The sequence below is a fragment of the Pteropus medius genome, unplaced genomic scaffold, assembly GCF_902729225.1.
Source record: "Pteropus medius unplaced genomic scaffold, Ma_sr-lr_union100, whole genome shotgun sequence".
NCBI classification, from domain to species: Eukaryota; Metazoa; Chordata; class Mammalia; order Chiroptera; family Pteropodidae; genus Pteropus; species Pteropus medius.
Window position 1 is genome coordinate 10,211,685 of NW_024342467.1, and position 26,935 is coordinate 10,238,619.

The following is a 26,935-nucleotide window of genomic DNA, read 5'->3' on the forward strand; positions in this document are numbered from 1 at the left end:
TGAAAATCTCAATTTCTGTATTCAGTGCTATGGTTATGCTTGACAGCAAAAGGTGTTCAGATCAAAAGAAATTATATTCGTATTCACTGAGTATAATGGGCTGTATGTATATTCTTTAGACTTAGAATTTTTGCTTGCCGAGTTAGAATTCTTGTTTGCCAAGTTAGTGTGGGGGTAGAGCATGTTATACCTAAGTCAACATCAGCAGCAGTTGGAAGATTGCTAATTATTTGCAAAATTATGAAAGCAGTTAAGTGTAGGAGGAAGAAAATTATATGGATTTCTCGTGCTGGAAAAATGTTACTAATGTACAAGAAGGTGAAGCAAAGGGGTTTGGGGGTATGTATTTTTCTTTTTCATTTCTGTCTTTCTTCTCTTTAAAATGTGAATGCCTCCTGTGTAGGGACTGAATATTTTACCCTGGGATAGAAGAGGTTTTAAAAGTGTCCATTGCTAATTCTAACTTTATACACTAAAGCCTGAAAAAGTCAAACAGTAGGATAAATGCAGCTTGCCAATTTTGCCTTTGTAATGTGAGTCCTAAAAGCTGATTTTAACTTTCGATCTTGGAATTTTCTCTGCAGCCAAACTGGGTTCATTGCAATAAGTCTTTCTGCTTTACAGGTTGATGATTTTTTGCAAGCGTTAATTAACTATGACAAGGAGCACATTCCAGAGAACTGTCTAAAAGTGGTCAATGAACAGTACTTGAAAGACCCAGAGTTCAATCCGAACCTGATACAGACCAAATCTTTTGCAGCAGCTGGTCTCTGTGCCTGGGTCATCAACATCGTTAAATTCTATGAGGTATCAGTTGTGATGAGATGGTTTACAGGTGTTAGCCACAAAGGCCCATAAATATCTTGATTTCTAAACCAGCAAAAAAAATGTAATTTGCTGTTTAATGATCTGAATAAGAAAGTTCTAAGAACGAGACATGACAGTGTCAGGTTAAACAGAATCCTGTACAGGAAGATACTTGAAATGTTGGAAACTATCTTTTTTCAGGGTAGAATGATTAGCTACTTTAGATCAAATAGCAGCAATTAATATGATTTGATTAAATGAAAACTTGTTGCATACATTAATTATGTTTATGTTAAAATACTGTTTTCATCTTGATTTGGAACAACTGAGAGTCTGAATTCATATTTAATTAATCCTTGCTCTCTAAGCAAAAATTCACACTACCTTTATTGTAGACTTAGTAAGATGAGAAAATAAGCTTTCTGTTGTTGTTGTTGCTCTAGTATTTCAATGACAAATAGATTTTTGCCTGTATATGGTCTAATATAAAGTTTGTACTTTGGGAAGTACAGGGATAGATGATCATTTTATTTAGTCATTTCTTTATCAAATACTAATTGTCTGCCAACTATGTTCCAAGTACCTTGCAGAGTACTGCGTGTAAGAAGAAAATGATGCCTGGCTCTTAACTCTGAAGAGCTGTCTCATTTTTGTCTTGGGATGTTGTATGTTATATTCAAAAATGGAATAACTGAGGACCTGCCAAGCATAGTCAGTGTTGTTCCCAGAATGATTTTCATAAAACCGGGTTATGTCCTTTGTGCTGGGGATCCACAGGAATCGGGCCCTGATCATCTGTCTCTCCCTTGAGTAGAAGCCCATATAGAGAAAGGGTTTAGGCAGATTGCGGGTGACATATGGCCTCTCTCCACGATCAGATGCCTGACTCCTGTGCTCTCCTTGCACCACAAGTGAAAAGACGAGCGTAGAGGTAGACTGGCTGTGTTCTGTGTTGTTTTGCTATAAAATAGGAAATAAAATTTAATTTCCTTCCTCTTTCCCCAACAGGAGAAAAATTGATCACCTATGTTCTCAGTAACACACCCTTGAGGTGTCCAGGAACTTAGAAAAGAAAGAGAAAGTGTGGTTAATATTGTGCGAGGATAGCTCCCACTTTCCTTTCTGGGTCCAGAGAATTCTTCCACACTCATTTTCTGCCTTAAAGTCCAGACTAGATTCCAACTTTAACTATAGTTCCTACACACTGCAATTTCTAATGATACGAGAACTGTCTCCAAATTTTATGCCAAGCTAATTTTAGTATCTTAACGGTATTTGATGTATAAAGCATTTAATGCAAGTACTTGGAACTTTAATATCCAGAATAAATGAGTAAATAGTGGACAAGTGGAGAGAACTTAGAAGGCTATGTGGATATTTGCTCAGCCATTAGGTAGTACCATTGCTAAGAAATAAACGACCAGTTGCTAAGTGAATGGGAGATTTTAATTGTAAAAGTCCAGCAAGTGTAGGATTGAGTGATTACTTGTCCTCTTTGCATTTTTATTACCTCATGAATTAAACCCCACATGGATTTTCAGGTCTACTGCGACGTGGAGCCAAAACGCCAAGCATTAGCCCAGGCAAACTTAGAATTGGCTGCAGCTACTGAAAAACTAGAGGGTATCAGGAAAAAGCTTGAGGTAAGTGCAAACTATCACCCTGAGCAAGTTCCCAAGAGAGAGTATCTTCTCCCTGCATGTCCCCGCTTCAGACTGGGCCACATCCGAGCCCTTCCAGGCAGAAAGAAATTTGATCTTTCATTAATGTCTTCTTTTACCTGCTTCTTTAGCAGATATTCCTTATCTGCTGGATGCTAGACAATGAACTGGAAAAGTGGAAACTTTCATAGTTTCTGCACTTGTGAAATTTTCATGGTCCAGTAGGAGAAGGGTGAGTGTAGCTCACAGTGGTTGAAAGCAAGGATTCTGGAGCCAGCCTGCCTGGGTTCGTATCCTGGGTCCACTCTTTACTGTCTCACCCTGTGCAGGTTAGTTTACCTCTCTGAGCCTCTATTTTTTTCATCTGTGAAATAGATATGATAGGAGCATCTACTTCTTGTTTCTTATCTGTGAAGTAGTGATCATAATAGCTACCTCTCGATGTGGGCACTCACTGGTTTTGGTCACCCAGAATCCAGATTTATATTTAGGGAATTATCTTCCGTGTTGGATATATTCAGGTGGGTGTCAGGGGGTGCCCTTCGCTTTCCTAGCTGAAGAGTAGATATATTATTCGAGCTTTGCCAATTTGACTGTCCCCCGGCCCCAACCCCAATCTCTAAAATTTGAATCATGAGCAAAAGAATAAGACTGAAAACAGAGTTTACGGCATGCTAGGGACAGTGTCCAGGGGAGACTTTCAAGTAGTTCCAGCTTTCAGCACTCAGCTCCTGGGCGCCTGTATGTGGTTGTCTGCTTTTCTTTTTCTCCTAACAGTCCCCTTCTCCGCATTTCCTTCCAGTAAATTCTCTTCAGCTAAAACTAGCTTAAATCTGTCACTTCCCACCTGTGAATCCTGTTGTATCAAGATGCTATTTGTTGTGTAGTACACAGCCAATGCTTCATAAATATTAGTTCTCATTCTCTTTGTGTAACAAACCCGCATGTTAGGCATTCAGGAGTCAGAACTAGAGTTTGAGAGACAAGCCTGGCTCAGGAATATAGATTTGGGAATCGTTGGCGTGAAGACCATATGTATAGATTGCCGGTGGGAGTGTGACAAGGAATGATGGGAGCTGGGAGTAGAGCTCAGGTAGGATGTTCTCATCCCAGAGAGAAACCCGCCAGGGGTCCCTGGGCAGGTGAACCAGGCAACCACAGCAGTCTGGACTCTGGTGCTCAGAGTGGCCAGGCCCAGTTTCTTATGGAATAAGACTCAAGCTAGGTCTTTTTATATCTGGGGCCACTACTTGTTAATATGGCAAAAAAAAAAAAAAAAAAAAAGCTGGACATTTTCGAACAGAGAGTGCCTCCTATATTTCAGGGCAGGCTCCCTAAAGAAGAGTGAGATCATCTTTCCAAAGCAGAGTCCAAAGCAGCGACCCCTCAAATATACTAGGAAGGAATTAAATTGTAGTCTAATTCTATTATTTAATAATTATAAGGTATCTTTTAATGATAATTATTTTTAATAAGATGGTTGATAACCCCAGACATTTTCTCCTTAAGACAGAAAATTTCAGCACCTCTCACAATGACACCCCTGTATCTTTCAAGACTGCTTCCTCTAATAGAACTTCCCGGCTATCATTCTCTGCCCAGGCGACTTGACCATCCCCTCGTTTCTATCTAATCAGTACATATTCTTCATATAGCACCAAGCATACTATTTAATAAATATCTGGTGGCCGATGAAAGAAAAATGAGCCAAAAAAGAAAACAGCTGATTTAGACAAATTTAGGATAAACATATTAATTTCATAAACGTTGTCTTCGTTTGTCAAAACTGTCAACTTGACTAAAAGCTTTAGAAAAATGTCATCTGTTGTCGATGGCTTTATGTAAATATTAGAAGCAATTTGATGTACACAGAAAAAGTAATGAGGATGCCCAAGACAGCCATGCGTGACCTTAAAGTTAAGACTTTCTATGATTGCAGAGTTACTAGTACTTTGGACATAGCCTGCAACTAGCTGAAAAGAATTGCTCATGTCAATTGTTTTCAAAGACTCACAGTGTAAGCAGAGGTTCATATATCAGTAAGCCTTAGAACTGCTTGCAAACACAGAGAAAAGGTAAAGTAATAATCGAAATGCCTTTTTAAAGAATGGGCTCCCTCCATCTCCCTGCCAAGAATAGATCTTTAGAGAGCAGTTGTTAATGCGGCAGAATCACTGGCTGCAGTTCCCACTAAGGTTCGGTTCTTTATGAAGACACCAGGGGGGGTCATGCCAAAGACAAAGTACCTCTGCATAGCTTCGGCCTGTGGGCACACAGACAGATCAAGGTTTGAGTCCAAGTGAAATTACCATGTTCGCTAGCTTCACCTTTGTTTCCTCCAGCCTCTCTTTCTCCTCCCTGCTGGGCTTTCCTATCTCCTGATCTTATGCTTTCTGTCGTCTTCTTGCCTAGAAAAGCAGAGATGTGTCTGATATCGGCATTTGTGTTGTGCTGAAAATTCGTTTACAGTGTTCGTCTCTACATATTTGTTCTTTCGAGTCTTTCATCTCTAGTTTCAGACTGGAAAATGGCCTCATATTTAAAGTTGAAAAAAATGCTGAGCTGACGAAGAAAGTCCATTATCTCCTTCAAATATACAGGGCCTACGGATGGCCATGAAGAAAATCCAAATTCGGTCTCTTTAGGACAGTAATTCTCAAAGTGTGTTCCCTAGACCAACAGCAACATCAGTGTCACCTGGGACCTCGTTAGAAATGCAGACTCTCAGACCCCACCCTAGACCTACTGAATGAGGAACTCTGGATGGGGAGCCCAGGAATCTGGGTTTCATCAAGCCCTCCAGGTGGTCCCGATGCACCACTGGCTTATGATATCTGGTGGGCTAGGGTCCTTAGGTAAATCCCTCCTTCCTCACTCTGTTTACATTTAGAACCTGAGAGACCAGGGCCTGTCAAGAACTGTGAAGGGACCAAGATTTTACCCTGCTTGCAAGCTAACAAGTTAATCTGCCATAGTTTCATAGATGCTGGAAAAAGACATGAGACTTGTGGATCAGAGACCAAAGGACTTGATTACTCCCAGCACAGCATGCAGCATGAGCTTCATGCTTACATCAGTTCCTTTGCCCTCCAATTCCCACAGGAGTGATTCATGGTGGCCAGCTGACGTACACAGTGGGTCTGTGTCACAGTTGAGAAATCCCAAACTTAGGGAACCCCCAATATAAAGAAGGCTACAAGTAAATCTACCCAACCTTTGCCCCAGATAGAAATGTATCTTTATTATTCTGGTCAGGAAACAAATTTGTTTCTGCCTCAAGAGAATCAATCTCTATCTTCCAAGCCTATTTGCTATGCACATGTCTTGGGACAGATAGTCCAGAACAAAGGCTGTCTGTGCCTCTTCACAAGAGGCATAGAAACAAATGCAAGAGACTGGTCTCTCAATACCCAGCTCCCCTTTCCAACCTTATGAAAAGAACTGAAATGTCATCTTATACCTTAGTTCTATGTATATTTAGGTCAAACCTATGAATTGGGTAACATTATTTCCAATTTTTAGATGATGAAACAGGCATAGAGGGGTTAAGTAAATAGTATACCTCGATGCTGCTGCTTAACTAGTAGCAGAGTCCAGATATGAACTTAGATCTGATACCAGAGCTTACGAAAGCAACATTATAAATCTTATTTAGGGTTGTTAGAACTTGCAGGTAGCAAGATGCTATAGTAAGGAGTCTCCCAAGTATTTGATACCTTAGTGAAGGCTTTTTTGGTTATAAGAAGTAGAAATCCACTTAGAAACCTTTAAGCCAAGTGAACTCTGAGGAAAAATGCACGACTAGGTCTCCGGGGGGAAGAAGTCCAGGAAATGGGAAGTTGCCATGAACATCTTTTATTGTCTCTCTAGGGCCTTGTGACTTTTCATCTTCCCTTTCATCCTTTCTCTGTCTCCAGAGTGGTTCCCCCTGCTTTCCTGTGCCCCTCTTGGTAGATGGTCTCCCTCTAAATGAGGCCTTCCACAATTTATACATTTTTCTCAGGTCATTTGATGCTAAGGATAATGACATACCTCTGAGTTTCAATCCCAAGTTGCCAGAAGAGAAAATCTACTGACCAAACTGGGTCATGTTGCTGAGGTCTGAGGTCTCAATCATTAGCATCCCTCTTCACTGCCTGAGTGATGAACCACATAGGAAAGTTAGAGTCAGTAAGTGGAGAAACAAAAAAATGACCCTATCATTAAAAAAGCTGTATCTAGAAGATGAAGCTTAGGCACAAGAGAGAGGGGATAGTGCACCAGAGTGTGTTTGAATCTGCAGGGCGGGTCCACTGACCCCAGTCACTGACTGCCCTCTGCCCGGTGCAGAAGAAAGGCCAGAAGACCTCACGGTGAGCTGGCGATCTCTGCTGGCACTGATGCGTTTATTATCACTATGTTCTCTTCTTCTTCCCTGGCATATGTATGCTACATGGGCAAAGGTCAAAGGAGGAACAGAGGTCTGTTTCATTTACCTTAAGGTAATAGATGTTTTAAGATGATTATAATATTTCTGTTTTATCTAAAAATGGCTCAAAAGTTAATTTTTACTCGTATTCAGGATCTGGATCGAAATCTGAGCAGACTCACAGCTTCATTTGAAAAAGCAATAGCCAAGAAAGTTCAGTGTCAAGAAGAGGTGAACCAAACAAACAAAACCATTGAACTAGCCAACAGACTTGTCAAGGAACTTGAGGCAAGTTAACCTTTTCTTCCAAAATTTTAACTAAAATATGAAGATTAGCTTTTTTTTTTTGGATTTCATCTTTATTTGCTGTCAATAATAACTAAATAGACATGGAATCATCTATAAAGAATATTTAATCAGTCATACTGTAGCTCTAACTTACCCGGAGAAAGAAGTGATAGATTCTCTATATTTTTTAGTATATAGCCATGAACTCAATAGTTTTCTAGATATGTTTTAAACACAGGACAGCTGCTAGGTAACCGTGGTATTGAACTGTTGTTTGCGTCTTTTTAATATACATTTACGATCGAATTCTACCATTAGAACATTACTTCAAGCTAAGCCTGTTCGATTAATTTTCTTCTGTGACATCTTTTTAGAGGTGAGTAACATGCTAATGTTAACAGTTTCTCCATTAAATTTAAAGATTTTCTTTTTACAATTTTTATTAACTTTCTCTTGTTTGAGTGATAGAAAACATATAGCCTTTGACCTCAGTAAGTCACTGATTTTATTTGCTCTCTCATGTGTAATATATTCATACAATGGACTATTAAAACCATAAAAATGATTAAAGTAGTGACACATGCTACAACATGGATGAACCTTGAAAATATCATGCTGAGTGAATGAAGACAGACACAAAAGGCCACATATTATATGATTCCACGTGCATGAAATGTCCAGAATGGGCAAATCTGCAGAGACAGAAAGCAGATGAGCAGTCGCCAGACTGGACAGGGGGTCAGGAATATGGGAAAGACTCTTAACAGGTACAGAATTTCTCTTGTGTGTGAGGAAAACATCTAATATTAGATAGAGGGATGATTGTGCAGGTCTGTGACTGTACCAAAAAACCACTCAATTGTGTACTTTAAAGGCTGAATTTTGTGATACGTGAATTAAATATTAACAAAGCTATTGTTTTTTTATTAAGTGCTACCTAAAAATATATAACTGTATTATTAGAAATGCATTTAGCTGAAAGTGATAGAAAAGTTGATTTATAGTGGCTTAAACAAATGGGAGTTTATTTTTTACATATTACAAAAACTTTCATGACTAAACCATCGTCAGTGTCGATTCAGGTAATTAGTGATCAGACACCCAATCTCTCTGTACTCTTCTGCTTCTACAAACTTAGCAGGTGGTCATTCAACCTCATGCATTTTGCATCATGGTTACAGATGGCTGATACATGTTCAGATTCAGGCAAGAGAGAGAAATTATTAGCTGACTTTTTTTCCTTTTTAAAGAAAAACAAGTTTTCCTTGGAACCCCTTTGGCAGACTGCCACTTAAGTTTTTTTAGGCAGAACTAGATTGACCAAATCTAGCTGCAAAAAAGGCCTGGAAAGTGGGAAACCTGGTTATCATGGTTGGTCACAGCTCATCTCATGGGACTGGATTCATTATCACTCTTCAAACTCAGAGTTCTCTGAGCAAGAGAAAAGGGAAAAATGTGTTAGCATGGGTTGAGCCGGGTGATAGCCTAACTCCTTATTAATATAGTAGACTTTAAGAAATATAATTTATAAAGAAGCTACAAATTTAAACTTATCATCCCTCTGAAACTCATAGTTCATTATACACTTAGTTTCCTCTATAAAATCTACTCTCTCCATTTTATCTCAAAAATTGCAATTCCTTTCCTCCAGTTGTTATGGCCAAAAACTCTGGAATCACCCTTGACTCTTTGCTCTCTTTCTCACAACCCATATCCAATCCAGCAGCATATGTGCTGTATCGGCTCTACCTCCCACACCCATTCTCCCACGGTTGCCTCACCACGTTGGTCCAGGCCACCAGCATCTCTGTTCTAGTCTCCACCATTATCCCTCAAAATCTTCTCCCTTCATTGCAGTTGAGTGTTGTTTTAAAAAAGTAAGTCCATTTATGTCACCACTCTCAGAATTCCCCAATAACTAATCATCTAACTCAAAGTACAGTCCAAAGGTTCTCCTTGGCCTATAAGACCCTACATGATCTGGCTTCTAGATACTTCCTGCCTTCACTCCGTCCATCTTCCGTCTTGCTCCATCTCCACTGGCCTTGCTCTTCCTCATACAGCCAGTCATTCTGCTATGTTATATACTTTGCCTTTTTCCTCCACATGGCTTACATTTTCCCTGATAATGACATCGCTGGCTCCCTGACATCCTTCAGGTCCCTGCTGCTAAAAGTTCTCCTTATTATGTGGTTTTCTCTGATCTCCCTTCATTAAAAAGCATGCCCCTTGTTCGCTGCATACACCCACACACCCAACTGGATAGCTCTTAGTCTGCTTTATTTTTCCATAGCATTTGTCAGCACATAATACAGAGAGAGAGAGAGAGAACGAACAGGAATTTCATCTTTTTTCTGCACCACTTGCTCCCAAGCATATAGAATAGTCCCTGGTACATCATAGGCATCAATAGATATTTGTCAAATGAATGAATGAGGAAGCTATGTTAAAAAAATTCTGGGGCCCTTTGAAGACTCATTTTTCTTAGGTCAGTTGAGAAATTCCACCACTTCTCATGGAGTTTACAACTTCTCCCATTTAAGGTGGTAAGATTTAAGCAGTTTGAAGTGTTTACCACATGTGAAGTACCCAAGGAAAAGAAAAAGCGTCATTTAATTAGACTGTTTCCCTGAAGTAGTTATAGAATGCCTACAGGTTTTATGAAGGGAAAAACAAGCTCTACCACGTGTCTCTAACACACACAGCAATGTCCTCCAAACTCATTACTCACGATGATTTAGACAAGGAGAGGAAAAAAGGTTGAATAGTGTTAACCAGCAAATATATGTATATATATATATATACATATATATATATACACACACACACACATATGTATATTTTTATATTTATATATACACACATATATTTGTATGTATATATAACGTGTGCGTGTATTTTTAAAGGATTGACGATGTCAGACCTTTTCCTTTGAGGATAAATTCTTTCTGGCTAGAACAGGAGACAGTTAACTTCTGAAAAGCATCAAGACTGATGATTTTGTCTATATAGCATTGACCTGGAAGCTCAACCATTCAGACTAATAAATCAGGCAATTTATATTTAATCATTAACTAACTCCTGAGCTGAACAGCTGTTCAAAATTAGAAATGGGTCACCCCAGCCAGGATGACATTACAGGCAATCTATAATGCATTAGAATAAAATTATAGCGATTTTTAACTGTCTAGAAATTTATTACAGGACATGTTCCAACTCTTAAACCCTTGTTAGCCAGTGTCAGTAATGATTTATGTTGCGTGGGTGGTATAGTGAAATTATTGACGATTTCAATAGCCAATAAGTCTATGTTTAGTAAATCTTCAGATTTCAAAGCTGTTTTGGAGAATGAGGTGGGTGCACTTTATTGTTTATCATTTACTAACCAAAGACAACAAAGATGGAGGGAAGGCAAATGAAAGATTCCTCTTCAAAATTAATGGATATATTATCTGTAGCTGAGGAGGGAAAGTAATGAATTCTATAAAGATGGTAGAGTTCCTTAGCGTTTAATTCTATAACGTGAGGTGATCTTTATCAAGCAAAGCAAGGAGACTATCTTAAAAACAGCTTTGGTAACCATTTTCACCTGCTGATTTCATGACCTCGGTGTTGTGGTCCTGTTTAGGATGGTTTGCAGGCTACTGGCGTTCCAGTCTATTCTGACATATATCATTCTTGTTTTCTATGGTCTCTCACTTTTTCATGAGAAAAACTAAATTCCACAGGATTCTTCTTTACTTGTACTATCAAACTGCTGGGGTTTTTTTCAGGTCCTGTTCATTTGCATGTGCTTAGAATGTTGTATTAATTTTTAGCATGCCTTGAAACAAACTGAATTAGTGAACTACCCTGTACTTTAATCAATCCATAGATATTTATTGCAATTTTACTCAAATCTCATAGGGCTCCTCATACTTAACCTGAAAATCAGATTTTAAATAGCCATCCAGCTAGATATAAGAACTTCGGCAGCATTCTTTGAGTGTATTATATTCAAGGCTAGTGAAGTCCTTCTGATTTCCATGTTTTTACATAGGTTATAGGTTCTGGCACTGATCAAGTGATTTTATTAGAAAAATAACCTGAGTTTAGTAACTATCAGCACTGTTTTTTAATTAATAGAATCTAGGATAGGTGGCTCATAAGCTTTATGTTTTAATTATCTAACATGAGTGGTGTTTGTCATTTTCTTCTTTCTATAATATACCCATAGCCAGGATGTTAAAAACAAAATGTCTAAAGCAGTGTAATACCATTGCTGAAAAGCAGGAGGAGTGGAGAGCAGCCAAGCTTCCATTAAAAATCCTAACATCACTCAGTTTCGGCCATAGCTCTTGGTCTTCCACTCCCAGAGGGACAGGAGAGTCACTGTCAGCCTTTCAAGAAGGACCTCAGTCACAGTGAGAGAGCACCCAATGAGAAGATGTTAAAGATTTGTCCCATTGTCATACACTCCACTGAAGAGAGTATGAGAGCTCCTTCAGAATGATGGGTTTTCAATGTATGAAAGATCGTAACAGTCATGCCAACCACTTATGTTCTGTTCCTTCTAGAGACTATGCAGAAGGACAAAGACTTAAATTGTGCTCCAAGATAACTACATTAAACATTTGTTGAGTTGATGCTCACCCTGCAATTACAGCTTAGTGATTTTATCTTTCAGTCAGAGAAGGTCCGCTGGGGTCAGTCTATTAAATCCTTCGAAACTCAAGAGAAGACACTCTGTGGAGACGTTCTCCTTACGGCAGCCTTTGTGTCTTACGTGGGATCCTTCACACAACAGTACCGTCAGGAACTGGTAGACTGCAAGTGGGTTCCCTTTCTTCAGCAGAAGGTAAGCTCTTTTCTTTACCTTATCAACATTTGGAAGCATCATATTGAAATTTCAGCAGTAAAAAAGAGTATATATACCAAGCTCTTTGTACCTCTGTAATAATAACTGACTGAAAGTTCTGGTGTGAAGGAGATGTCTCCTGTGTCTTTCTTATTTTAATGATGGCTAAACAGAGAGAGATGAAAAACATGAAAAGTAATTATATAAATTACAGAGATGTAGTTGTAGCTTTTAACAAAACATAACAAATCAAATTTGGATTATTATAGCATGAAACTTTGTTTTCTTACTAAGATGACAAATTATTTGTTAAAGATTTTTTATGACTACTTTCAGATTAAAAGTATAGTGTTTTGTACATAATTACAAAAATAGTTTACCCTAAATTTGAAAATTCAAACCCATAAGCAAAGGGAATCATAGATTTGAAAGATTTGGAATTATCTAGTTTAAAATCCTCCTTATAGAAAAGACTGAGACATGGAAGTTTAAATGTCTTGACTAACGTCAGACAGAACAGGAAATCAGATTTCTGACTTTCCGGCCACTGTTATCTAAGCAACACTATGTTATCTCAGTTGACTAAAGCAGGTTCTTAGTTTATATATCCAGCCCTCGAGATATCCTAAATCTCTCTGTATATTAATGTTCTACATTGGTGATTCTTCTTCAGCTTTCACAGTACAGTTGCCTCTTGAACAACAGATTCAAACTACATTGGTTGATTTATATGCGGACTTTTCAAAATAAATATACAGTCAGCCCTCCATATCCTCAGGTTTCACATCCATGGATTCAACTGTGGATCAAAAACAGCATTTTTGAACCACGGTTGGGAATTTGAGGATGTGGAGAGCTGAATCTATGTATTGTTCTACACCATTTTATATAAGGGACTTTGAGCATCTTCAGATTTTGGTGTCCACGGAAGGTCCTTGAACCAACCCTCCTTTGGTACTGAGAGATGGCTATAGTTTTATGACATAAATACATGTCAATGGAATTTTTGTAATTTAAACAAAATTAAATGTTTTGGAGAAAGCTCATTGTTGAAGGCACCCCATAATTATTTTTTAAAAATTTTGTAACTAAATTATTTAATATATCTGTACTATCAAACCATGTCTTTATACTGCAGATTTTTAAAAAGAGGTTATCTGTATCACTCCCTGGAAGTTCAAGTTTCTTCTTTAATTATGCCATAACATATGCTTTTATATAAGAGGATGAAGCATTCTGCTGATTTTGTCCACTTCTAATTGGATTGTGAGTTTCAAAAGTCTTAGTGGTCTAATTCTTATCTTTTTCTGTCTCATCTCCAAACTTTAATCCTCTGTACGGATGGATGTGTTTGCCTGGATCTCCCCATGGTGACTTCAGTTTGATAGTGTCCTCTTTTGTGATCTTCTCTAAATTCTCAGTCATAAAGTTTTCTCATTCTTGCCAAAATTATAGGGAAATACACTTACTTCATAACGTCTAAACTATTGAATTTTGCTTTGTCTTCTTATTGTTATAATTACGCCTTGCTCTGGGAGGTGTAATACTATTGATAGTATAGACTTACACTACCAGTCATTTTACATTTTTTTAAATTGGAAATTTGCCTTCTCAAATTTAATTTTAAAATCGGTCTTTAACTACTGGTGTAGCATTGTTTAGTGTATGTGTTTTCTGGGAAGTTTCCTGTCACTTGATTTGCATTTTCCCATTTACTTAAAATTCCAAACATGGGGTTCCATGGAAAGAAAATCGATTGACTTATCCAAAATGTCTAAACATTCTACACATATAACCAAGACAAAGTGATCATTTTCTGATGATATATGCTAAACATATATTCGTTTTAACTGCGGCCCTGTGTTTTCCTGTAGCCCCACAGTCTCCACAGGAAACCCCATGTCTGTTTTTAGTCATCACAATGCTCTCTTTTTTTTTTTCTTGAAAGCATTTGGTACCATGCAAACTGTGAAAGAGACCCTAAAATACGACCGGCTGACTCTCCCACTCATCTCTGGCCATAACGATACTAAAGAAGAAAGTGATTCCAAGTTATATAAATGACATCCCTTTGGAAGAGACTTTTCTGTCTCTAAGACGCCTGGCAGAAAGTGCTACATAAAACATGACAAATGCTTGTCCTTATGGAATAGAGTTTTCCAGTTTCCGATCTACTTATCTTCTACTACTTCTAGATTCAGTCACAGCAAAGTGGGAGGGCAATCACATCTATACGAACGTGTGCCAGGGTCCCAAGAGGAGCTGAAATTGTTTACCAATGCTAATTTTTTATTAATTTTCATTTGACAGTGTTCTCTCGTCTTGCCCTTCCAAGAAGCATCTCCTCTTATTTCTCCTCAATATACAGAGTGTCTTCTAGGGCTCTATTTGTCTGTAGGTGTCTGTCTCCTAAGTATCTCTGGCTTGTCAGTTTGGCTTGAGTACCTGGGGGATTCTGATGGTTTGTAAATTAACAGTCAGCATGTGTGACTGTGATTTCTATGATTCCTAAATCTTTGAACCAAACATGTCATTTACTGATGATCAGTTGACATGTTTAAGGTTACCTTGGAAGGAACTCTTTTATGAAGCAAGCCAGCAATTCCTAATGTACTCCTAGAAGTGATGACTTCATATTCTAAATTCATCAATTCCCTCCAATTTAGCAAATACATTTAACTAAGTTCAAGCCAAAACTCCAAGGGGAATTATATTTTCACTTGAACCAGTGATTCTAAAGTTTGTTGAAAGAATATGTTTCTAAAAACTTCAAGATAATTTTGGAATAGGACAGTAAGAGGGTACTTGTCCTTTAAGATATTAAAATATATTCTAAAACTACAATAATTACAATGAAGTGGTTCTGCATAGGGAAGTAGAAAACTAGAATACCACCGAATTCAGAAGCATTCAAAGATGTAGAGAGATACTTGATATATTTAATATATGATAATGCATAAACTATCATAAACTACCAAAATCTCTGCTCATATATGGTCTTCCTTCCTAATGCTATAAGATGGACAGTTGACAGTTTTTATCTAAGACCAAATCAAGTTTTTATCAAGTTTTTATCAAGACCATTTGGGTTGTATACTAGTTTCCATCCCCTCGCCCTTCCTCAAGGACAATTCTACAGCAATTCTCCCCTCTCTGTCATCAATTTTTCCCTCTATTCATTCATTATTAAATCATTCCCTTCAACATTCAAATATGTAGTTATTGCTCACATTAGAAAAATAGATACAGAGAAGAAACTGATGGTTGCCATATAGGACAGGGCTTGAGAGGCTGGCTGAAAAAGGTGAAGGAATGAGAAGTACAAATAGGTAGTTACAAAGTAGTCACAGGGATGTAAAGTACAGCATAGGGAATATAGTCAGTGATATTCTGATAACTATGTATGGTGTCGTGGGGATACTAGACTAACTGGGAGAACTATTTGGTTAAGTTATATAAATGTCTAACTATGCTGTACACCTGAAACCAATATAATATTGAATATCAACTGTAATTGAAAAAAAAAAAACATACCAACAAATATCTCGACCCTCCTTGCTCCCCCAGCTACTCCTCCATTTCTCTGCTCTCATTTACAGTCATCACTTCAGAAGAGTAATCTATATTCACTGTCTCCAAATCCTCCCTTCTTTTCTCTGAGTCACCCCAGACAGGCTTTTGTCCCCACCACTCCACAAAAACTCTTACCGGATTTTCCTTCCACATTTCTAAGTCTAGTGGTTTGTTTTTCATTCTCATTATACTTGATTATTGGCTGTGTTTGATACAGTTGACCACTTCATCTTCCATCAGTACTTCCTTTACTTGATTCCAAGACATCACCCTCCCTTCATCTTCATCCTACCTCACTGGTCAATTTTTCTTGGACTTCTTTGTTGGTTTTTCCTCTTCTTGCCAATTTCTTAATGTTGAAATGCTCAGACAGAGCACATACATGGAGTTATTATTAGTGTTAACCTTTCTAAGCCTCAATGTCCTGAGCAAAATAAAATAAAATAAAAATAGAGGTATCTACCTTGCAGAACTTCTGTAAGAGTTGAATTAGATGACGAAAACAGTGAATGTATATGAATAAATTTTGTAAACACAACACGTAAACATTGGTTGTTTTGTTACCATCACATTAGGAGAAACTGGGAGTCTTACCTCATCAGGAAATTCCCTTTTTTCTTTGGAATATACCACTTGGTCAGTTTTCAGAAGATTCTGATATACATTTAGTATGAGAATTAGTTTGGCTTGGCTTACGGAAGGTGCGTCCAGCTTTCTCTTTTCTCTCTTAGTAAAAGCTTCTTTTCGAAAGAGGGGAGCCTCTTTATTATTTTTTTCCAGCCTCATTTTGTAGTAGCATCCTGACTGACAACATGTTGACACTACTTGATGAAGCAATTAGGTGGAGCCTTACTGACTTGCAAGCTGACTTTGGTCTTAAAAGGGCTCCCTCTTTGCATTTGGTTCCAAACCCATTTTCCTTTCTGTAGGCTCCTTCAAGGAATTCTCAAAAGAGGGGTGGACTAAAAACATACATATGGATTAAAGTTTATTTTCCTCATCATAAACCGGAGGGCAGGGGGCGGGGAAGGAGGATTTGCTGCAAAGCAATGCCTGTATTGTAACTACCAAAAAATATTTTGATGAAGAAAAGATTTCTGTATGTAGTCTTACAACTTTCTATAAAGAATATGTCCTAAAATTTGTTTTTAAAAATTTAAGTCTTAAAGTATTTCACAATATTTGTGAGATTCTTTAATGTGAGCTACTTGTTTTTTTCCCCTACTAGACTAAATTGACCATTAAAAAAGGGGTAAGCTGGCATTCTCTTAGATCCCTTGAACTCTGCAAACAGTAGGTGCTCAAACAATCTATTGAACTAAAATACAAGACCTACACGTGTACTTTCTATTACTCCTTTTAGCTTCAGAAATTAAAATTAATTCAAGCTTCCAGTTGTTTCAAGTTGTTTCTATTAAGTAGAAGGCAAAAAACTAAAGCCACATATCCTTTGCTAATAGGAGAATGCTCATTCTAAAAGATATTCAGTTTGCTTGTATCTTTAAGGAAACGGTATGGAATCAGATCCCAGAGCCTATTGTTCATGTCACTAGGAGATAGACTGTACTTCTAAGATAACATCATAGTCAAGGACAGTAGAAATACTGCACTATCTTTCCTATATTGATATCAAATTGCATCCCAGCTTTACTGTGGGAATTTGTTCAACATTTTGTTTGCTGAAGCTCTGTGGCCAACCAACCAACCAACCAACTCCTGTGGCTATGGCCTCCCTTGCCTACTCCAAGTCGTGCTTTTCCTATGATCTCTTATGGAGGCATGTTTCCATCAAGCCTTGGGACTAGCTATTTTTTCATCTTGCTCATTTGGGTGTCTCTGGAGAGAGTTTTATATGTAGGAGGTGTTCAATAAGTGTTTGGTGATTGATGACCCCACAAAAAAATTGCTTTCCATGATCTCGTTTACTTTTTGTGACCTGTACATTTTTATAGAGAATTCTTGTTCTTTTTAAAAATAGTTTTCTATTTTTCTCTCTCCTTCTTTCCCGCTCCCTCTCTCTCTTTTAAAGGAGACAACTCTCTACTTTGCAATGTTCCTTTCCACGATCACAGTGTAGGCAGAGAAGAGATTGTAATTTAAGTTCCTGGGCACACTTGGCAAACTAATGGAATTCGGCAGACTGAATACATTCCATTAACCCGTCCCAGAAAGAGAAGTCATCTCTTTGTGGTGTTGGCCTATAGTGAAAGATGAAATGCCTGAGCAAGATAATGCATTTTAGTTAGCATTGCTTATATGGGGTGATTTCTCCACTGGGCAAATACATTTCTGTTGTCCTGCCATACTTCTTGGTGTCTTGGTGCCTGTCGTCCTGCCTTACTTCTTGGTGTTGGAATAGCTGTAGATGTGTGTATAGGGCATAGTCCTTTTCACTTGAAGCCACACAGATGCAGTAATAAACCAGAAGTTGAATGCTGCAGTTGACAGGATTCTAAGAGGTAAAGATCAGGCTTATCAGGTCGAATTGCATTTCATGATGAGGATGTTAGTTGCCTTCCAAGAGAATTTATATGTGTTCTTTTGACTTGGGTCTCTTGTTTCCTTGTCTGTCGTTCTGAGACATCTGCTCTGCCAAACTGGCAGTTTATTGCATTTAACTCTGATTTTAAAGGTTTCCATACCAATAACTGAAGGTCTGGACTTGATTGCCATGTTGACGGATGATGCTACAATTGCCGCCTGGAATAATGAAGGGCTGCCCAGTGACAGAATGTCAACCGAGAACGCCACTATCCTAACACACTGCGCACGCTGGCCCCTAATGATAGATCCCCAGCAACAGGGAATTAAGTGGATCAAGACTAAGTATGGAACTAACCTGAAAGTCACACACTTGGGCCAGAAAGGGTATGTGAACTCTGAGGGATTGGCTTTCTGTTTAGTGACTGCAAAGTGGGTCTCGTTTTCACAAAGCCCTGGCATTCATTAGACCTTACTGCCACTTTGAAATGTGACAGTTTAGTACTACTTGTTTATCTGCCCGCTCATGTTTACACAAAGCATCTCTGTTGAAAAAGCATTTATGTTGGGCAGCATCTCCTTATTAGATTGAAGGTTAGAACAAACACTGCAGTTGAGAGGAAAAATATGTCAATTTCCTAAGGCCAAGAATGGAAATATAATGTATTATAATCCTTCTTTAGAGCATTTGGCATATGATAACATAAGAATCATCAACTGCACCTGTAGGCTTAATGATGTTTATAGAAAGCTGTCTTATATGTAGCTGGTATTCAGTTAATGTTGAATAAATAATTTTAGACTTACTGATATTTCATTTGACCCCTTCATCATCTTTTCACATGTGAAATGAAATAAGGAATCTCTGCAGTTATGCAGATAAATGTACTTCTTATCTGAATACTTGAAGAAAATTATTTTCAAAAAGGAGATTTTTAAAGAGTGGAAATGAAATAAAATGATAGTTCACCACTTTATATGACTGAACCTAAAGGTTTAAAAAATGAAAGTTTAATAAAACCACAAGACATTTAATATAATTTGGAATTTTTATTAAAAAGGACCTATTGAATGAGTTTAAATTTATGATGTTTGGAATTATATATATTTCAGCCATGACTATTATCAAAAGCAACTAATTTACATATGGGCTTATTAGTTCAAATTGTTGAATTTCATTTGGAAAATATAACTAAAGATTATCTCAAAATCTACTCTTTAATTTCTATGTAATCTCATTAAGGAAGAATACTATTTTATAAAATAGTTTTCTCTAAGTTAGCTTGTCCCATTTAAAATGTCTACATTTAATTAAATATAACTTAATATAAGTAAATGTGAACAGTTTCCCTGTGCTTATTTATATTTCGTTATCTCCATTCTGACTCAATTTTAAGGTTTTTGAATGTGATTGAAACTGCTTTGGCCTTTGGAGATGTCATCTTAATCGAAAACGTTGAGGAAACAATAGATCCAGTCCTTGATCCTCTGCTTGGCAGAAACACGATTAAAAAGGGAAAGTAAGTATTCTGAATTTTTAACATATATTTTGTGCTACAAACGAGTTCAGTTGTCAGCTTCTGTTTCTTAACATCATCATTAAGTTCAATCTATTAGAATTTTTTTGGTGTTATTTCTGAATTTCCATCCCATGCAACCTACATTCCAAGACCAAAGCAACCTCAACATAATCTAGGCTTTCAGACTATTTGTTTGGTAGATTTAGATTCATATTATGCAATTACTGATCAAAAAATGCATTCTCACACATCTGAGGATAGTTGCTCCTTTATTAGCTTATACTAATGTTTCTCTAACTTCAGTATTTTGCAAAACACCTTTAGTATGTATGTTTGCCTGAACTATATATCACTTATGTCCTTATTTACTTAATATTTTTCTTTACAATAATTTTAAATTCACTCACTATTATTTTGTTTAACTTGGCCTCATTGCAAGTAATAACATCCACAAAATTATGGGTTTACTGTGTTAGTTCTATTTGTTCCTAATAAACTTAAAATATTCATTAGTGGACCCCTAAAGTCACCCCCCATATTCACAAGTGAGAACACCCTTTGAGCTCTGTGTGACCTTCTAAATGGCTACCATTCCCCCGGTGACACCTCTGCTCTCCAGGACATCCTCCCAGGGGCAGTGACGCCATTTCCAAGGAATTATAAATGTGTAAAAGGTCAGAGGCAGCAATTATGTCTCTAACCAAGCCTGCATGGCCTCAGAGGAGACTGTGGCATCTCAAAAGCCCTTTGTGCCTCCTCACTCAAGAAGCCAGCATTCCCTAGACATAGTTCACTGAATTTCCTCCTCTTAAAAGGAGAGTTGTGTTTTGTTTTGTTTTTTTACAGAGATATAATTTCTGAACTTCCTCAACCTCCTTCTTCTTCGACATCCACTCTCTGCCTCAAAGGTATCTGTCTCCTTTTTCATCACTAGATTATTCCTGACAATTTTAAGTGAAAATAAGCCTACTTAAGGGTGACTAACTTCTATTTTTTAAATAGTCTCTAACTGATGAGTATACTATGTGTTATACAATTTGCCAAGTAAATCCATTTACAGTGACCGACAACTTATAATGGTTTAATAATCCAAAATTCACCCAGATATGTATTTAGAACAATCTAATAAGCCACTTGACAAACTACAGCTTTAACATAAATATAATTGTAGGTGTGCCTGATGTGTTAAAAATATAGTGTAAAATCTTGAACGTCAGTAGAGTGAAATCCTTGTTATTAATGTTCTGACTCTATTATCAAGTCTTAAAATTTTTCGTCAGTGAAATATATATTCTCCAGCTTTAACTTGGACTTTCAATAACACAATTTAGGTGTAAGAAATTTGGTGACTCTCTCTCTCTCTCTCTATATATATATATATACACACACACACACACACACACACATATATAATAAATGTGATATATACTTATTTTTGGACAATCTGAAATTTCAAAGACTGATAAACTTGAGTCATGATTTTTCCTCGGTTTGGATATAGTTAAATATCAATGAAAATCCAAGAAGCCTTTTATTTTAGAAGCAAATTATTTTACATAGAACATCAAGTCTTTATCTCAAAATATCAGGCCAGAACAATTTATTCCAAGTTAATAATATTTACTGAATATGTACACTCTATTAGGCCTTATAGAGCTGATCATATTGTTCCAGCATTTTAAAAGGTCAAGAGAATTTAAAATGATATGTAAGACTATAACAAATGCTGTTTATTATATTCAGTTACTACCTCAACAATCCTAGCACCTAAACTCTTATGTGTTAGAACAACCACCTATATGAAGATAAATTTCAGATCTGTATCTCTAGTTTTGCCCACTTTACTTTCCCATGCAGATATTTTTAGAGTATCTTTACCCAGAGAACTCGAGTGCTAATGGAGTTCTTATATATTCTATCAGCCACTGAATAAACCTTCTCTGAGCACTGCTATATGCCAGGCACTGTACTAGGGGCTCAGATTCAAAGCATGATTAGGTATAGACCCTGCCTTTAAAGAAGCTACGTTTCCCTAGGGTAAAGACAGAGCTATAAACAATAAAAGGAATACAGTGCCATTGCTGAGAGGATAGAAGTATGCATAGCAGGGCATCATCACTCCCGTAGTGGAGACTTGGAAGGGCTTTATAGAAAAAAAAAATTACTTGATTACATCGATATTTAATATGAGTCTTGAAAGATGAGTAGACATTTGTCAGACAAATGGGAGAAGAGAATCCTGGAATGAAAGAACTAGTACCAAACAGCAAAACACATGGAACAGCCCAACAGCTTTGAGGAACTACAAATAGGATCCAAATCAGTGAAGAGTCATGAGTTGGGGAAGCAAAGAGGAGAGGGTGGAGAGATGAACAGACTGGGAGAAATGAGAATGGAGAGATTAGCTGGGCCCAGGACACGGATGTCCTTGGTCACCCACAGATGACCCATAGGTTGGCCTTTTCCTATAGATTACAAGTTTTCTAAGGATAAGATCATATACTACATGCCTTTAGAAAGATGGTTAACCAAAATAAAAACAAAAAATAAAAATATAGACTAATTTCTGGCCCTGTGGTAGATGAGATATGTGAATACTGAAAAACAACTAAATAAGTTAAAATATTCCTTTTGTTACTTGGTCAACAACAACAAAAGTGCAATTAAAAAGTAGGAATCCAAAAACAAAACAAAACAAAAAAAGCAAGAATCAGAGAGACAAGGATACCTCTTCCTAAGGATACCTGCTAAAGCCTGGACCAAGCTTGGGGCCTGTTCAGGTGTAAAGTCTCTTAAGAGAATCCTGTATATTCAAAGGTACACACCTTTGTTTAAGGGAAAATTTGTTAAAAATTAAATAACAGCATTGAATAAGAAAACTTTCTTTTCTCTACCTTCTCACTTGGAAGAGGTGAAAAAATATTCCCTGAGAATTCCTAACCAGAAACCATCCTTCTTAGGAATGTTCAAGACAGTATTTTACTACTTATGCCCCAAAATACCTCAAACCAATAACTTAATTTAAAGTCTCCTTAGGTAGGTCATACACCAGCGAACTTTGCAGAAGCAAACAAAAGTCCTGTCTGGAATAATGTACATAAATCCAGACATTAGAGGGTTGTGAAAGATATACTTCCAACGTACATGAGCTCACAGGCAAAAATCACAGAACACGCAAGGAAACAAGGCACCATCAGCAAGAGCCAATAGAAGCATCAAATTATAGAACCTTTATCTCGCTTCTGCTTTATCTTTCATTGATTGTTAATGAGGATATGTTTATTCACTTTCCATGAATTGTCTACTGCTAACTTTTACTATTTTTTTCCCATCAGGTTTCGCATCCCTTTTTTTAGTTCCTCAACTTTTTCACTTCCATTCATTGTACTCTCTCTTGTTTTCCAACATGATTTTGAATTCATTCTTTCTTTGAACATGTACCTTTCCATCATTTTCATAGGATAGGAAAGAAAATAAAAGCAATGCTGAATCCCCTGTCTCGAACGAGCTACATGTGCATTTTCAAGAGAGACTTTAAGACTGAGAGGGGGCTTATACAGTCAGGTATTGTTAGAGACTAGCATTGGAGTAGTAGTAGTGAGATGAAACTTGATTCGACCTTGGTCTACCACCCTGTAGTTTGATGACGTGGGTTAATCTGTTTAGATTGTTTTTTCGTGTTTATGATTTCCTATCCGGTGAGAAATAAAAAAATTTCCCAGAGCCTAGCATATATAGGTATCTAATATATATTATTTCCCTTGAATCTTAAGTGATGGGTACAGTATGTGGGTGATTAGGAGCGTGAATGTGATGCTAACTGAGCTAGAGCTCCTGAAGTAAGACATTGTCTTTTGGACATGGGACGTGTGAGCAAACTTGAATGGAGCCGAGAAGCATAGTAGCAAAAAGGAGGAGTGAGAAGGGAGGGAATCAGTCACACCTTCTGATGTCTCAGGTCGCCTCCTAAGAGGACTTTTTGTTTTTAAAATATTATTATTTAATATTGATATACATAAAATATATAATATATAAAAGTTATAAAGCATAATAATAAATTAGACATGTACCTATCATTCAGAATATGAACTGAAAGGTTCCCAATATTCTTGAAGCCACATTTGTTCTCCTCTCCTTTCCCATTCTGCCTCCTCTCCCAAAAGTAGTCAATATTCTAAATTTTGTTATCACTTCATTACTTTATTTAAAAGTTTCGTCACGCTTTTTCAAAACAATATATTGTTTATTTTTGTTTGGTTTGGGGCTTTATAAAAATGTCATCATAGTGAATATAGTTTAAAGGGACTGGAATTTTTTACTCAATATTATGTTCTAAAACTTAACTATATTCTTGCTTTTAGCTCTTATTCTTTCATTTTCATCGCTATGAACATTAATGTACTGATTATTCACATATACATCTACATGTGTATATATACATCTACATGTGTATATATACATCAAGAGGTTCTTCAGAGCTTATATCCTGGAGTAGAAGAGTTCGGGTGTAGAGTATGTGCACAATTCACTTTTTAAAATTATGCCAAATTGTTTTCCAAAATGTTTATACAATTTTACATGCTTACCTGTAAAGTGTGCAAAAGTTGTGGAGTCTTTCAGAGAACTAAGTTAGGGACTTGCACTGTTCTGCTGTTTTCTTTTATTTTTTTAATATGGAAAATTTCTTATTCAATACCATTAGCTACCTCTTCCTAGGAGAAAATATTCCTACCTCCTATTTTTTCTCACTTATTTTTTAATGAAAAAAAATTTGAGGGCACTCAAAATTTTGAGAATAGTGTTGTTTATAAAAGCTTTAAAAGTACTTTGGAATAAAGTTGATATTTTAGAAATTGCATTCTTTTCACAGACAATAAGTATGTTTAAACAAAACAAACGCTTTCGTATTCCTTCATGTAACTAACTCTTTTAAAAAGAGAGAAATTTTATATTGACACATATGTAAACTAGCAGGGGATATGGAAAAATAAAAATAGATTGGTAGAAATAAGAATTATTTTTCTTTTAATGCAACAAATAAAAACTGGGAGAAAACAATGGAGAAGAAAATGTTGATACGCTTTAATAATATAGATACCTATTTGCAATGTTAAAACAGGAACAGAAAAATTTGACTTTACCTCAATCACATTTTAAACTAATCTACATGTTTGTAAATTTTCTAACCGGTCTTTCTGTTCTGATCCCCAGCAATGAACATTTTACTTGATTTTTTTCTATCCCCTTCTATCTTTACATTTCTATCTTTATATGATTACATACGGGATTACAAATGTTCCTCTTTGTATTGTAAAGACAAAAATAGCATTGAAAACAAGAAAAAAAGGGGGGTTGGAAATGACCCACGGGGATTGCAAAGCTGACACATTCACCCAGAATGTCTTTACTGTATCATATTCTTCAAATGCAGGTGGAATAACACTTTCATACTCCTGAGAGAAAGTTATATCCCTCAGAAAGTTTCTAGCTCTTAGTAGTGTGTTTGTTTATGTTAATTCTGTTTGGGGGACCTTTTTAAAAACTAATATTAGTTTATTCTTCCTAATATATGTCTGAGAAGATGCCCGTGATAGATACAGCATAGTCCAAAAGTTGAAGTTCATTAATAATTGGAATGTTGTGGAGTATGAAGTAATGAATACTAATTACTCCTTTCATGTCTGACAGTTCCCTGTGGACCAATACATCAGCCCAGACTTTAATTTGGTTCTAGTAATGGTTTCGTCAATAGCACATTAAATCTGTGTTTGAGAAGATATACAGTTGAACCTGACCCACATAGTAGATGCTACTGTCATAAAATGGCCACAGGCTGACAACAGCTGGGTAATTACAAATAATTAAATCCACCAAACTCCAGACAATCCTAATTTTAAGTAAAATATATCTTATGGTATCAATCGACAGAAAACATATCTGGGAAGATTTATCAACATGTACTTTTTCCAGAGCAAATTTACAGGTTCACATATTAGAGAAGTTGCTGATCTGTGAAGCATCTTCATAAAATTATATCTCTTTAGTCTTTCAGATCTCCCCAAACATTATTGAAGTAGCTTTTTACTTTAATTTTAGCTGGAGTAACCTTATTGCAAGATGTATTTTGAATGGTAAATATATTTGTGTTTCTTAGCATATAAATATTTTTAAAGACATTTTATACTTTTTTCTACATGTATTTTCAGAGAATTATTTTTACTCATAGTCTTCAAGTAGCATCCCCTAGAAAGAAACTTAAAACTAAGAAATATTAGTGATGTGATATAAATTTCTATTTTTATAGAAATAATAAAATGAGAGACAGTATTTTACAGATATTTATTTTATAATGACTACATTTCCTAAAAGTTGTGCTGAAATTAATAAGAGGAATTATCTTAGCAAGTTTCCAGCTTGTTAAGTATGACCGTGTTGCTGCTCTTGGTGTTGATGCCATATGATTGCATTTTAGTTGATTATAGATCTATTTTGAATGAGGTCTTGGATGGGATTTAAGATAGAAACATGATAATTCCCACGGTGCAGTAGAACGGGCTCTCTTGAGCTGGAAGCTTATGGTTTTTAGACAGTCTCTGGAGTTATGTAGTTCTCTCATTATGTCCTCGTGGGTAAGAATATTTTTATTTGTAAGTTAATTAATTCCCTCATGTAATAGAATTCAGCATTCTAGTCTCTCCCAACTTCTAAATTCAAAATAAAGTTTAATTGCAGAAAAGACCTCCAACAACCTTCTGTCCCCAAATTCAATCAAGATTTTTTTTAAAGGATAACATTCAGGGTCCACAGCTAGTGCATGCAGACACTCACAGTCATCTTGCTTATATTGTTTGACTTTATCTGAAAGTAAATACCAAACAGGCCACAGATTAAGACTGTTTAGATTTTCTTCAAAAAATCAATTTTCTTAAAAAAAATTTTTTTAAAGGCAAACAAATATAAACAACTATAAAAAGAACCTGAATTTATTTTTTTCAGAGTACATTATATTTAAATATAGATGTATTGAAATATATATGATATACATATATACATACATATATATCATATATTATATATATATATGTATATATAATATATGTGTGTTATTGATGTAACTGAAAAGGGAAATAATCCACAATGATTTTCTTTTTTCGCTTCCTTTCTGATCAGCCGTACCTGGACTCTTGCAACATTAATCTTTTTTTTTTTTAATTCTAACTGAAGTTTGCTTTTATCTCTGAAGAACGCTTTGGTTATAGTAATTGTAGGAAGCAACACAACAATTAACTCATTTCTTCTGAGGACTTTTCTTTCCTTTCTTTCCTTGAAAATCTTGCCACAGTGCCGCTTTCAGCCAAAA

At 36.5% G+C, this 26,935-nt stretch overlaps 1 protein-coding gene across 10 annotated transcripts in view; it reads left to right on the forward strand.

Annotated features, from left to right (window-relative positions):
• The window catches only part of DNAH11 (dynein axonemal heavy chain 11), a 265,993-nt gene that overhangs the window by 183,576 nt on the left and 55,482 nt on the right, over positions 1 to 26,935 (forward strand). For 9 of the 10 annotated variants that reach the window (XM_039862506.1, XM_039862509.1, XM_039862510.1 and 6 more), the window contains 6 exons: positions 625 to 807; positions 2,349 to 2,450; positions 7,030 to 7,164; positions 11,831 to 12,001; positions 18,207 to 18,442; positions 19,453 to 19,575. In XM_039862506.1, coding sequence (XP_039718440.1) covers positions 625 to 807; positions 2,349 to 2,450; positions 7,030 to 7,164; positions 11,831 to 12,001; positions 18,207 to 18,442; positions 19,453 to 19,575 — 950 coding nt within the window. The remainder of the gene's footprint in view (positions 1 to 624; positions 808 to 2,348; positions 2,451 to 7,029; positions 7,165 to 11,830; positions 12,002 to 18,206; positions 18,443 to 19,452; positions 19,576 to 26,935) is intronic. The other variant, XM_039862507.1, reaches the window with a different exon arrangement.